The sequence below is a fragment of the Heliangelus exortis genome, chromosome 1 (assembly GCF_036169615.1).
Source record: "Heliangelus exortis chromosome 1, bHelExo1.hap1, whole genome shotgun sequence".
Taxonomy (NCBI): domain Eukaryota; kingdom Metazoa; phylum Chordata; class Aves; order Apodiformes; family Trochilidae; genus Heliangelus; species Heliangelus exortis.
In genome coordinates this window covers 196,496,814-196,509,962 of record NC_092422.1, presented here as the reverse complement: position 1 = coordinate 196,509,962, position 13,149 = coordinate 196,496,814, and the positions used below count along the sequence as shown (strand labels likewise).

The 13,149-nt window shown below is 54.2% G+C and overlaps 2 protein-coding genes across 4 annotated transcripts in view; both read right to left on the bottom strand.

The window, feature by feature from the left end:
- Positions 1-447: 447 nt before the first annotated feature.
- LOC139791698 (calmodulin, striated muscle) lies at positions 448-1,073 on the bottom strand. The gene has a single exon (XM_071734271.1). The coding sequence runs from the start codon at positions 957-959 to the stop codon at positions 507-509; it is 453 nt and encodes a 150-aa protein (XP_071590372.1). The 5' UTR covers positions 960-1,073; the 3' UTR covers positions 448-506.
- A 7,773-nt stretch (positions 1,074-8,846) lies between these two features.
- The window catches only part of NET1 (neuroepithelial cell transforming 1), an 80,398-nt gene continuing 76,095 nt past the window's right edge, over positions 8,847-13,149 (bottom strand). For all 3 annotated transcript variants that reach the window (XM_071734253.1, XM_071734254.1, XM_071734255.1), the window contains 2 exons: positions 12,754-12,940; positions 8,847-10,855 (listed from right to left, as the gene is read on the bottom strand). In XM_071734253.1, the coding sequence (XP_071590354.1) occupies positions 10,458-10,855; positions 12,754-12,940 (585 nt within the window). In that variant the 3' untranslated portion in view covers positions 8,847-10,457. The remainder of the gene's footprint in view (positions 10,856-12,753; positions 12,941-13,149) is intronic.

The window sequence follows — 13,149 nt, the reverse complement described above, 5'->3', positions numbered from 1 at the left end:
ACCCCAGCCCAACCAACCAACCCCCCCGAACCCGATCCACCCAACCCAACCAACCCATCCCAGCCCAACCCACCCAACCCCCCAAACCCAACCCACCCACCCAACCCACCCCAATCCACCCACCCCAGCCCAACCAACCAACCCCCGAACCCAACCCTCCCAACCCAACCAATCCACCCAAACCAACCAACCAACCAACACAATGCAACCCAACCCACCAAGTGCAACCCAACCAACCCACCCAACCCACCCGACCAACCCCACCCAACCCACCCCAATCCACCCACCCCAGCCCAACCAACCAACCCCCCTGAACCCGACCCACCCAACCCACCCGACCAACCCCACCCCAATCCACCCACCCCAGCCCAACCAACCAACCAACCCCCGAACCCAACCCACCCAACACACCCAATCCAACCCAGCCCAGCCAACCCAAATCAACCCAACCCAACCCCGTGCTCCTTCTTACCTTCTGGGCAGGGGGGTGGGTGCTGGGGGAGCCCTCACTTCTCCGTCATCATCCTCACAAACTCCTCATAGTTGACCTGCCCGTCGTTGTTGCCGTCGGCCTCTTTGATCATCTCCTCCACCTCCTCCTCCGTCAGCTTCTCCCCCAGGTTGGTCATCACGTGCCGCAGCTCCGCCGCGCTGATGTAACCGTTCCCGTCCTTATCAAACACCCGGAAAGCTTCCCGGATCTCTTCCTCGCTGTCCGTGTCCTTCATCTTCCTCGCCATCAAGGAGAGGAATTCCGGGAAGTCCACGGTGCCGCTCCCGTCGGCGTCCAACTCCCCCACCATCTCCTGCAGCTCAGCTTCTGTGGGGTTTTGCCCCAAGGAGCGCATGACGGTTCCCAGCTCCTTGGTGGTGATGCAGCCGTCCCCATCCCGGTCGAAAAGGGAAAAAGCTTCTTTGAATTCAGAGATTTTCTCCTCAGACAAACGTTCGGAAGCCATGATCGCTCCCCGCTCCCGCCCGGCTCTGTCCCGGCACGCCGGCGGGGAGGAGGGGAATGGGGCCTCCTCCCTCCTTCTCCTGACGCTCCCAGGATGATGATGGAGGAGGAGGAGGAGGAGGAAGGGGTTGGGACATGTTGGAAAAACACCACAGGAGCAGTAGGAATGGGTTTGGGATGATGGAAAAGGGGTGACCACCTCGGGCCACCATGATCCCTCTTGCTCCAAGAGGTTGGCTCCAAATGAAGGTTTTAATTTAAGGAGTTTTGGGCTGCAGGGAAACAGTGATTTTGGGGGAAGGGAGGGAGCTGGTGGAAAGGAGGAGGAGGAAGGGGTTGGGACATGCTGGAAATACACCACGGGAGCAGTAGGAATGGGTTTGGGATGATGGAAAAGGGGTGACCACCTCAGGCCACCATGATCCAAACAAAGGTTTTAATTTAAGGAGTTTTGGGCTGCAGGGAAATGGTGATTTTGGGGGAAGGGAGGGGGCTGGTGGAAAGGAGGAGGAGGAAGGGGTTGGGACATGCTGGAAATACACCACGGGAGCAGTAGGAATGGGTTTGGGATGATGGAGAAGAAGGGTGACACCTCGGGCCACCACGGTCCCTCTTGGCTCCAAATGAAGGTTTTAATTTAAGGAGTTTTGGGCTGCAGGGAAGTGGTGGTTTTGGGGGAAGGGAGGGAGCTGGTGGAAAGGAGGAGGAGGAAGGGGTTGGGACATGTTGGAAATACACCACAGGAGCAGTAGGAATGGGTTTGGGATGCTGGAGAAAAAGGGGTGACCCCCTTGGGCCAACATGATCCAAACAAAGGTTTTAATTTAAGGAGTTTTGGGCTGCAGGGTGGTTTTGGGGGAAGGGAGGGAGCTGCTAGAAAGGAAGGGGGTTTGTGGGTGGGATGTGTTCTTTTGAGGGATTTCAAAGCAATTTGGAGTTGTGCAGAGGCCTCCAGAGGATCCTCCCCTCATCTCCTCAGCCCTGAGGCCACCACGGGGGTGCTGGCAGAAACGCAGCTCAGACCCACCCAGGGAGGGTTCCCTCAGGTTCCCTCCTGCAGGTCCAGGCACAACCTGGAGTTGATGTTCTCCAGGCTGACAGAGACCTGAGTCAATCCTGATGGATTTTCCGGGCTCTCCAGCCCTGGAGGCAGCTGACAGGGCTCTGTGTCAGGGGGTGGGGAGATGAGGCCTGGCCTGGTGACTCAGGGGTTGGCCCCAGGGCTGTGACCCAGGGTGCAAGGGGCTCCTTCCATTTGTCCTCATCCCTTTCTGCAGGGTGCAAGGAAAATGGTGGGGAGGGCTCTTTGTCCATCTGCCCATCATAGAATCACAGAATCCTAGAACTGGCTGGGTTGGAAGGGACCTCAGAGCTCATCAAGTCCAACCCTTGATCCACTCCCACTGCAGTTCCCAGCCCATGGCACTGAGTGCCACATCCAGGCTCTTTGGAAATATCTCCAGGGATGGAGAATCCACCCCTTCCCTGGGCAGCCCATTCCAATGGCTGAGCACCCTCTCCAGAAAGAAATTCTTTCTCATGTCCAACCTAAACCTCCCCTGGCACAACTTGAGACCTCTTGTGCCCTCTTGTCTTGCTGAGAGTTGCCTGGGAAAAGAGCCCAACCCCCCCCTGGCTCCAACCTCCTTTCAGGGAGTTGGAGAGAGTGATGAGGTCTCCCCTGAGCCTCCTCTTCTCCAGCCTCAACACCCCCAGCTCCCTCAGCCTCTCCTCAGAGGATCTGTGCTGGATCCCTTCCCCAGCCCAGTTGCCTCCTTTGGACCTGCTCCAGCACCTCAATCTCCTTCCTGAGCTGAGGGGCCCAGAACTGGACACAGGACTCAAGCTCTGGCCTCCCCAGAGCTGAGCACAGGGGCAGAATCCCTTCCCTGGACCTGCTGGCCACGCTGTTCCTGAGCCAGCCCAGGATGCCATTGGCCTTCTTGGCCACCTGGGCACACTGCTGGCTCCTCTTCAGCTTCCTGGCAATCCAGACTCCCAGCTCCCTTTCTGCCACTCTGTGCCCAGCCTGGAGCTCCCCATGGGGTTGTTGTGGCCAAAGTGCAGGACCCAGCACTTGGAATGTTGAACCTCATCCCCTTGGGATCAGCCCAACTCTCCAGTCTGTCCAGGTCCCTCTGCAGAGCCCTCCTGCCTTCCAGCTGATCCACACTTCCCCCAGCTTAGTGTCATCTGCAGATTTGCTGATGATGGACTCAATCCCCTCATCTAAATCATCAATCCATCCATCCGTCCATCCATCCACCAATCCATCCATCCATCCCACCAACCATCATCCAGCCACCCATCTGTATGTCCATCCATCCACTTAACCACAAATCATCCATCCCTCCATCCCTCCATCCATCCCTCCATCCCTCCATCCCTCCATCCCTCCATCCATCCATCCATCCATCCCTCCATCCATCCATCCATCCATCCCACCACCCAGACACCCATCCAATCATCCATCCATAAAATCACAGAATTTTCAAACTTGGAAGGGACCTCAAAGCTCATCCAGTCCCAACCCCCTGCATGGCCAGGGACACCTCCCACCAGCCCAGGGGGCTCCAAACCTCATCCAACCCTAAAAACTTCCAGGGATGGGAATTCCACCACCTCTCTGGGCAACCTGTTCCACCCTCATGGTGAAGAACTTCTTCCTAACTTCCATCCCCCCACCCAAATATCCCTCCCTCCCTCCCTCTTTCCTATGACCCCACAACACTTCAGTGACCCTCACCAGCTGGGTCAAGGACCCAAAGGATGAACCCACCAAGCTCCACAGCAGAAGACTCTTTGACCCTCTCAGCTGCAGAAAAGTGGCACCAGTTTACCCCAGTTTAACCCAGTAAGGAATCAAGAGCTGTGGGAAGTCACCATCCCTGGAGGTGTTCAGGAAACGGGTGGATGTGGGGCTCTGGGAGGTGATTTAGGGGTTCAGGTGGTGTAGGATTGATGGTTGGACACCAAGATCTTCAAGGTCCTTTCCAACCAGGATGATTTTAGGATTAAGAGAAAAGTTGAGCCATGGGACAACTGAGGAAATGATGGGAAATGAACTTCTCCAGGTGGGACAAAGCATGGGAGGGGATCCCCAGCTTTTGGAAAACCTCATCTGTAAAAAAAAAAAACCAAAAAACCAAAAAACAAACAAACAAAAAAAAAAACTGAGCAGGTTAAACCCCAATTTCAGGGAGGAATCAGCCCAAGCTGTGCCAGGAACCTGTCTGGCCAGAAGCTTGGAGCTGCTCACCTGGTGAGAACGTTCCAGGGAGGGGAGGTTCCTGGCAGCTCCTCTTGTGCAAGGAGCTGCTCCTTAATTGTCCTGGCTAATTGCCCAGCTCCTGGGGCTCCTCTGGAGTTAATGAGGTCCAATGAAGATTGATGGGAAAGAACCTGGGGTGGCCAAGAGAGGAGCCAAGAGGAGGGGGAGTTGGAGATGGCCCCAAGCCAGCTGGGAGAAGCACCAACTCCCAGGTCCCCCCAAGGGTTCCCAAAGGCCAGGAGGGTGAAGGGGTTTGTTCCAGACATGGGGGAGTTGTTTGAGTTCCAAAAATGAGGGTGGGTTGGGTTTTGGGGTCGCTTAAGGGGAGATGAAAGGGTTCCTGGGTGTCCTGGGGTGTTGGGTGAAGCTGGGAGCTGCTGGGGTTTTGTGTCTCCATTGTCTCCCCCATGGGGCTGCTGGTTGGCAGCACCCACCACCCAGTCACCTCCCTGTGGTCAGCACCCAGCACCTCCCCAAGACCTCCTGTGACCAGCACCCAGCACCAGCACCCACCATGTCCCAGTGACCAGCACCCAGCACCCAGCACCAGCACCTCCCAGTGACCTCCTGTGACCAGTACCCATCACCAGCACTCATCCTCTCCCCATCACCAGCACCCATCACCAGCACCTACCATTTCCCAATCACCTCCCCATCACCTCCTGTGACCAGCACCCACCACCAGCACCCATCACCTACCCATGACCAGCACCCATCACCTCCCCAAGACCTCCTGTGACCAGCACCAGCACTCATCCTCTCCCCATCACCAGCACCCATCACCTCCCAGTGACCTCCTGTGACCAGCACCCACCACCAGCACCCATCACCTCCCCATCACCTCCCCATGACCAGCACCTATGACCAGCACCCATCACCTCCCCATGATCTCCCCATCACCTCCCCATGATTTCCCCATGACCAGCACCCATCACCTCCCCATGACCAGCACCCATCACCTCCCACATGTGTGTCAGCCTTTGGCAGAAGGTCAAACACCCCTTGACTTTGCCCCCAGGTGCTTCCCTGCAGCCTCATTAGCACAAGAGGACAATTAGAGGACAATTAGAGGATAATTAACCTCCTGAGCCTCCCTGCTGGCCCAGGAAGTGCTGGGGATTCTGGCCCTGTCCTCTCCACAGCATCCAGGGTGGGCCATGGGGTGGGTTGGGCACCAAAGCTGTGAGAGGCAGGAGCAGGGACTGGATGATGGGGAATTTGGGAGCCAGATCTCCTGGGATGTCTCCAAGTGGAGCTGGAGGGGGGGAGGATTGGATGAGGGAGGGTGCAGGTGGCCAAGGGTGGAATGAATCCCAGAATGGCTGAGGTTGGAAAGGACCTGGGAGATCCTCTCCTCCTCCAACTTCTCATCCAGCCCAGGCTGCTCCAAGCCTCATCCAACCTGGCCTTGAACACCTCCAGGGAGGGGGCAGCCACAACTTCTCTGGGCAATCTGTTCCAGAGTCTCAGCACCCTCCTCCTGAAGAACTTCTTCCTAAGCTCCAGGCTGAACCTCTTCTCCTGCACTTTCAAACCATTTCCCCTTCTCCTAGCACTGGACACTCTTCTGAAAAGTCCCTCTGCAGCCTTCCTGGAGGTTCCCTTCAGGGATTGGGGGGCAGCTCTAAGGTCCCCCTGGAGTCTCAACACTCCCAGCTCCTCAGCCTCTCCTCATGGCAGAGCTGCTCCAGCCCCTGGATCATCTTTGTGGCCTCCTCTGGACTCATCCCAACAGATCCATGTCCTTCTTCTGCTGGGGACACCAGACCTGGAGGCAGGATTGGAGCTGGGGGTCTCCCAAGAGCAGAGCAGATGGGGCAGCCACAGCTTCTGGGGGCAACCTGGGCACCCAGGGGCTCAGCACCCTCACCCCAAACAATTTCTCCCTCCCTCCCTCCCCAAGAAACAGAATCCTGGAATGGTTTGGGTTGGAAGAGAACTGAAAGCTCAGCTCATTCCAACCCCCCTGCCATGGGCAGGGACACCTCCCTCCCAGATTGCTCCAAGCCCCATCCAACCTGGCTTTGAACACTGCCAGGGATGGGGCAGAGACTCTTTTCCTGGGCAACCTGGTTCTAAAGCTCAGCACCCTCACCCCAAACAATTTCTCCCTCCCTCCCTCCCTCCCTGCCCAAGATCTCCTCTCCATCTCCCCTCTCCCAGCTGGAAACCCTTCCCCCTCGCAGGGTCCCATCCCTCCAGGCCCTTGTCCCAAGTCCCTCCCCAGCTTTCCTGGAGCCCCTTCAGGCACTGGAAGGTGCTCTGAGGTCTCCCTGGAACCTCCTCTTCTATCCTGCTGTGTCCCAAAATCCTTTCATACCTGGGACAGGGAGGTCTTGGCAGCAGGGGCCAGGAAAGGGCTGGCCAGGACCCAGTGGAATTTGGAGAGGAGGAAAGCAGCAGAACCTGGTGTGTTTAGTCTAGCAGAGGGAGGGTGAGACAGGGGAGGGTTTGAGGGCTGCACATTCCACTTGGAGGGATGGAGCAGGGACAGGAACCACCAGGAAGCAGTCTGGGAGAATGGAATTTTCAAGGGAAGTGAAGTTCTTGGCTCATTCTCTGTCTGTTGGCTGCAGGAGAAGACAAAAGCTCAGCCCCAGCCTGGGAGGACAAACAGATTTTCCTGGGTTGAGGACAAGATGTGTCCCAGCAGCTCATTAATGTGGTGTTTTTTTCTTTTTTTTTTTTTTTTTTTTTTTTGGCAACAGGAGCTTTTTTTTTTTTTTCATCCAAGCTTCTCCCTGTTTGGAAAAGGCTGAATCCTCTCTGGGTCAAAACTCAGCTCCAAAGGTGAAGGTTGGGCTGTAAATGCTGTCCCTTCAACCCTAGCTTTGCTTTTCCTCCTGAGCAGGACCTAGGGGATGGTGCCCACCCTGAAGGACCTGGGCTGGAGCCAGGGATTTTTTCCCCATGAGCAGGGAATCAAGCCCAGAACTCACCCTACATGGTCAAGCTGCAGCTTTTTGGGAGCTGATGATGGTTCCCATCCTGCTGGAGATAAACCTGGTGGCTGCCCAGGGGGTTCCTCCCCTCCTTGCTGTCCAGATTCTTCTGAAGGTTCATCTAGGAGAGAATTTTCACATATTTGTCAAATGGGGACAGTTTTGGGTTTTTGGGGGGGTGGTTTTGGGTTTGGGTGGGAGGTTTTGGTGCCAGCAGAGCCAGAGGTGATTCTCCTCCTTTACAAAGTGTGAATTCCCTGGCTGCAAAGATGCAGGGAAATGGCTGAAGGTTGAGTTCCTGAAATTAAATGGGAAGAGGTTTTTAGTGGTTGAGGTGGTGTAGGACTCATGGTTGGGCTTGGTGGGGTCTTCAGGGTCCTTTCCAACCATGATGATGATTCTGTGATTCCATGAAGTCCCTGGTAGGAACTTTTGGGAGCTCAACCTCTGAACTTCTGTCTGCTCACAGAGCTCTGCTGCATCTCTGCAGGGTTTCACCTCAGGGCAGACACTAATTTTAGTTGTTTTCTGATAAATCCTGCATCCATTCTGGTGTTCCCAGCAGAAGAAGGACATGGATCTGTTGGGATGAGTCCAGAGGAGGCCACAAAGATGATCCAGGGGCTGGAGCAGCTCTGCCATGAGGAGAGGCTGAGGAGCTGGGATTGTTCAGTCTGGAGAAGAGAAGACTCCAGGGGGACCTTGGAGCTTTGCAGACCTTGATTGGTTTGGGGTCAGCATTTTAGAGCTGATTTTTCTGTTATCCATAAGATGAAGCTACCTGGAAGTAGGAAAGCTGCTGCTGCCCCTTCTCCTGCAGGTAAGTCAATGAAAAGTGGCCCTGAGCCAGAGCTCCTTGCTCTGCAGGGGCAGCACCTCAGCTGTTCAGCCCTGAGAAACCAGCTGAAATTCTGATGTGGTCCTGCCTGCACCTCTCAGTGCTGCTCCATGGGTGTGCTCAGTCCCTCAGGGATCCCCCAGAAATGCCACGAGGAGAGGCTGAGGAGCTGGGAGTGTTGAGACTCCAGGGGGACCTTAGAGCTGCCCCCCAATCCCTGAAGGGAACCTCCAGGAAGGCTGCAGAGGGACTTTTCAGAAGAGTGTCCAGTGCTAGGAGAAGGGGAAATGGTTTGAAAGTGCAGGAGAAGAGGTTCAGCCTGGAGCTTAGGAAGAAGTTCTTCAGGAGGAGGGTGCTGAGACTCTGGAACAGATTGCCCATGGAAGCTGTGGCTGCCCCCTCCCTGGAGGTGTTCAAGGCCAGGTTGGATGAGGCTTGGAGCAACCTGGGCTGGATGAGAGGTGTCCCTGGGCATGGAGCTTGGAGGAGATGAGCTCTGAGCTCCCTTCCCACCTCAGCCATTCTGGGATTCCATGATCACTGCTCCCTTTTCCCCCAGAAATGGAGGAGAGGGATGAGTGATGGAAGTGCTGGAGTCAGGCATGGAGTTTTTCCCTGGGGGATGGTGACCACCCCAGCCCCGTGGAGCTGTAACTCCCCCCTCGTGTCCTTCCCAGCCTCAAGCAGCACAAAAGAGGAACCAGAACAGAAAAAAAAAATTATGTAAAGCCACAGGTTCCTCCAGCCAGAGCCTGTGTTTGGAGAAGTGAAGGTTGGTGCTTTTCTGGCAGCACCCATGGCCTGAGCCCAGGCAGAGAGTCAAGAGGAGGCAGAGAAGAGGGTGTCAGGAATTTAATTGTACTTGGCACTCAAAGCTGTACAAGACATTTACAGAGAAGCACAGACATTTTGTGTCTATGTACACCCCCTCCCCATCTCCAAAGGGACCAGCCCAGCAGGTGACAGGGGACACCCCCCACCTGCCCCTCCAGCACCCATTCTGCTGGGTGCTGTCCCCAGGATGGGTGTGTTGGGGTGGGCTGGATGACAAGGAACTTGTTGTTGGGTTGGTTGGAAGCTGTCACTGGTTTCTGTCCCTCCCAAACCTTTGTGTCCCATCCCTCAGACCCATCTTTGGAGCTCTGCAGGATGGGGGTGATGCCATCACCTGGATGGAACAACCAACATCTCCTCCATCCTCACACCTCAGTGACTTCAAACCCTTCCTCTTCTCTCTACCTTTCTACCACGTGCAATAAACCCTTGGTTGCCTCCAGTCCTGCCTCCTTTTAGAAGGCTTTTCATTTCCAAAAGGCAACAGGAACACCAAAATTAAACAAAAAAATTAAAAATCTACCTTCGCTCCCTGCTACTCCCCCTCTACCTCCTCCTCCTCTTCCCTCCCCAAACCCTTTGCAACTTCCCTAAAACCTTCCTAAACCCCATTAGTGATGCAGTTCTCTTGCAGTAAACCTGGAGGTGGAGCCAAGGATGTGGCTCATGGTAACTGGGGAGAGGTTGAGTGTCTCCTCCTGGCCACCAGCTTTGTCACCCTGTGGCTTCACCTGAGAAAAAGTGGCTCTCAGGTGAGGAAATGGGATGTGCCACCTCCCAGCAAGAGGGACCAAGTACTGGAAAGGAAATGCCAAGTCTGAACATCAATGAAATATAAAAGTAAAAAAAAAAAAAAAAAAAAAAGAAAGAAAAAAAGAACAAAACAAACAAACAAACAAACAAGCCCCAACAAAACAACTAAGGAAAAACTTAAATATCTGGCAGGTTACAAGAGTGAGAATGAGGAATGTACAAAGGACACATGAAGATGAAAGATTCCAGTAGGTGAATTGAGAACCTGTTGAACCTGGGGTCTGTTTGTTGTTACTTTTTTCTCTTTTTTTTTTTTTTAAAGGATGTGAAAAGTCAGGTGGATCAATGCTAAACCCCCCCCCCACTGCAAACCATGCACTGTACAAGACAAGGGGAAAGCAGGAACTCAAAGGTTTTGAGTTTTTGAGTCCTTTTAAAAAGGACTTTTGCAGGGTTGATCCAAAACCCCCCTGCCAAGGGAGGTGCTGGCCCAAACTTCCCCATTAGCTTTGCTGTTTTTCCAGCCTCAACCACCACCCGTGGAAATCTTTGGGAAAGCAGCAAAGGGTGCTCTTCCAAAAACCCTGCTGTGAGGAGTTGAAAGCACAAGGGCTTTTTTACATCACCCCCAGGGTTCAAAGCCAAAAAAAAAAAAGGTTCCCCAGGTTTGTAAAAACAGACTCCAGTTCAACAGTGTCAACTGCACACCAGTAGCTGCCATTACAACAAAAAGAAACAAAAACCCCCAAATATTTGGGTTCAGGAGAGTGACTCCCACCATGCTGAATGTCCCAAGAAACAACAAAATGTACACGTTATTTATAAATAAACAGTCTCCCAACCAAGTCACCAAACTCCTCCTCACACCAGGGTTTCTTTCCTCTTGGTGCTGAGCTGCTGCTTCTCCCGGGTTTTTCTGTGCCCAAAGGACGTTCGGTGGCTTTTCCCACCTTTGGCTTCCTCTGAGTCCAAGATGGAACCACACTCAGAGAGGTTTTCCTCTATTTCCATCTCGTTGAGGCCTGAGGTGACAGATTCCCTCTTCTGGGCTTTGAGGTTGGGTGTTGAGGGGTTGTTCTCCTCTGACTCTTCGCTGAGCTCCGGCAGCTCCTTCAGCTCCGGGGCCGGGGGGTGGAAGGGAGCGATGGCGTTTCGGATGCAGTTGACCCATTGCTGTTTGTGGAAGACATCGTTGGCCTGCAGGGTGTGGGATTGACCTGGGGAAGGATCTTGGAAACGAACTCGGAAGATGTTTTTAGCTGAGGAGAAACAAAAGGAAGGAGGAGATTGGTTTCTGAGCTCGGGATTTTCAGATTCCGGCGGCGGAGAAGCGAGCGCGGCTGCCCTGGTGGTGTTTCAGGGAGAGCCCTCAAAATCCCACCAAAAAAAAACCCAAAAACCCCAAACGACCTAAAACCTAGCAGAGAGAAGTTGAAAAAGGTGTTTTCTATGAGCAAAGTGCCACATAGAAGTTCCTGGCCAAAGGCCAGCAGGGATAGTCTAAAGGAGGAGGTGTCACGGTGTCAGAGAGCATCAGGGGTTGGAAGGGATCCCTGGAGATCATCCAGGAAAATTCCCCATCCAGAGGATGGCATCCAGGTGGGTCAGACAATCTTAAAATCATGGAGTGGTTTGGGTTGGAAGGGACCTTTAGGATCATCTCATTCCAACCCCCTGCATGGGCAGGGACACCTCCCCCAGCCCAGGGGGCTCCAAGCCCCATCCAACCTGACCTGAGACACTGCCAGGGATGGGGCAGCCACAACCTCCCTGGACAACAAATTCCCAAATTTTAAAAGAATCAATTTGTAAAAGAAGGAGGTGAGCAAGATTTTACCATCTAAAGTGGGCAAAATGAAAACCAGGAATGAAACTGCAATTAGGTGGTGCCAGGACCTGAAAGTGAATCTGTGGAACCAGCTGGAATTGCTCTCCTGAGGAGGACAAACCAACCCAGGCTGGTGCTGGCTGGAAGGTCACATCCAGAGAGTTGTAGCCAACTGGTTGATGTCCAAGTGGAAACCAGTAACAAGAAGTGTCACAGAATCATAGAATCCCAGAATGGTTTGGGGTGGAAGGGACCTTAAAAATCATCTCATTCCAAAGCCCTTCCAAGGGCAGGGACACCTCCCACCAGCCCAGGAGGCTCCAAGCCCCATCCAACCTGACCTGAGACACTGCCAGGGATCAGTGGGGCAGCCACAGTTTCTGGGGGCAACCTGGGCACCCAGGGGCTCAGCACCCTCACCCCAAACAATTTCTCCCTCCCTCCCTCCCTGCCCAAGAAACAGAATCCTGGAATGGTTTGGGTTGGAAGAGAACTGAAAGCTCAGCTCATTCCAACCCCCCTGCCATGGGCAGGGACACCTCCCTCCCAGATTGCTCCAAGCCCCATCCAACCTGGCTTTGAACACTGCCAGGGATGGGGCAGAGACTCTTTTCCTGGGCAACCTGGTTCTAAAGCTCAGCACCCTCACCCCAAACAATTTCTCCCTCCCTCCCTCCCCTCCCCCTCCCTCCCTCCCTCCCTCCCTCCCTCCTTCCCTCCCTCCCTCCCTCCCTCCCTTCCTCCCTGCCCAAGATCTCCTCTCCATCTCCCCTCTCCCAGCTGGAAACCCTTCCCCCTCGGAGGGTCCCATCCCTCCAGGCCCTTGTCCCAAGTCCTTGGGCAATCTGGGCCAGGGTCTCCAGAGACAGAGCTCAGCACCTCCCTGGGCAGTTCCACTGATCCAAGCCAAGAATTTCCTCCTCATGTTTAGATGGAGCTTCCTATGATCAAGTTCGTGCCTGTTTCCTCCTGTCCTGTCACTGGGCACTGCTGAAAAACCTGTCCCCCTCCTGTGACACCCACCCTTGGAGTGTTTCTAAGCACTGATGAGATCACACGTCTGCTGTCCTCAAAGAACCTCATCCCATGGGGATTTATGCCCAGGCAGAACCTCTCCTTCCCAGTGGATTCCACAGAATCCCACAATGTTTAGGTTGGAAGAGACCTCCAAGCTCATCCAGTCCAACCTTTAACCAACACCATAATCAGCTCCTAAACCATATCCTTAAGGACCAGGCCCAAATTCCTTTTAAATGCCACCGGGGATGGTGACTCCACCACTGTCCTGGGCAGGCCATTCCCAGCCAGATGAACTGGTTTGGTCTCTACCTTTATCAGAATTGCCAAAAGCTCCTCGGAAAGATCCTCCCATTTTCACATCTCCATCCTGCAGGTCTTCCAGGAGCAGCTCCTGGACAGGGATTGGCTGCCTGTAGACCTGGAATGCCTGACGCTCGTTGCGAGTCACCGGCCGGGTCAGCACCAGGATGTCTTGGAAGAGGAAGACATAAAGTTTCTGAAAGGGAAAAACCACCTCTGAGTCACAAGGGAAAGGCTGGATCCATCTTCAGGGGGGTTACAGATCCCCTGGGATTCAAGGACACCTGAAGTTCCACCCACATTAGAATCATGGAATGATTTGGGTTGGAAGGGACTTCTCACGGTCATCCAGTCCAACCCAACTCATCCAGTCCAACCCAACCCATCCAGTCCAACCCAACCCAT

Excerpts from the sequence above, each read along its gene's own strand:
- LOC139791698 (XM_071734271.1), bottom strand. The coding sequence starts at position 959 with ATGGCTTCCGAACGTTTGTCTGAGGAGAAAATCTCTGAATTCAAAGAA.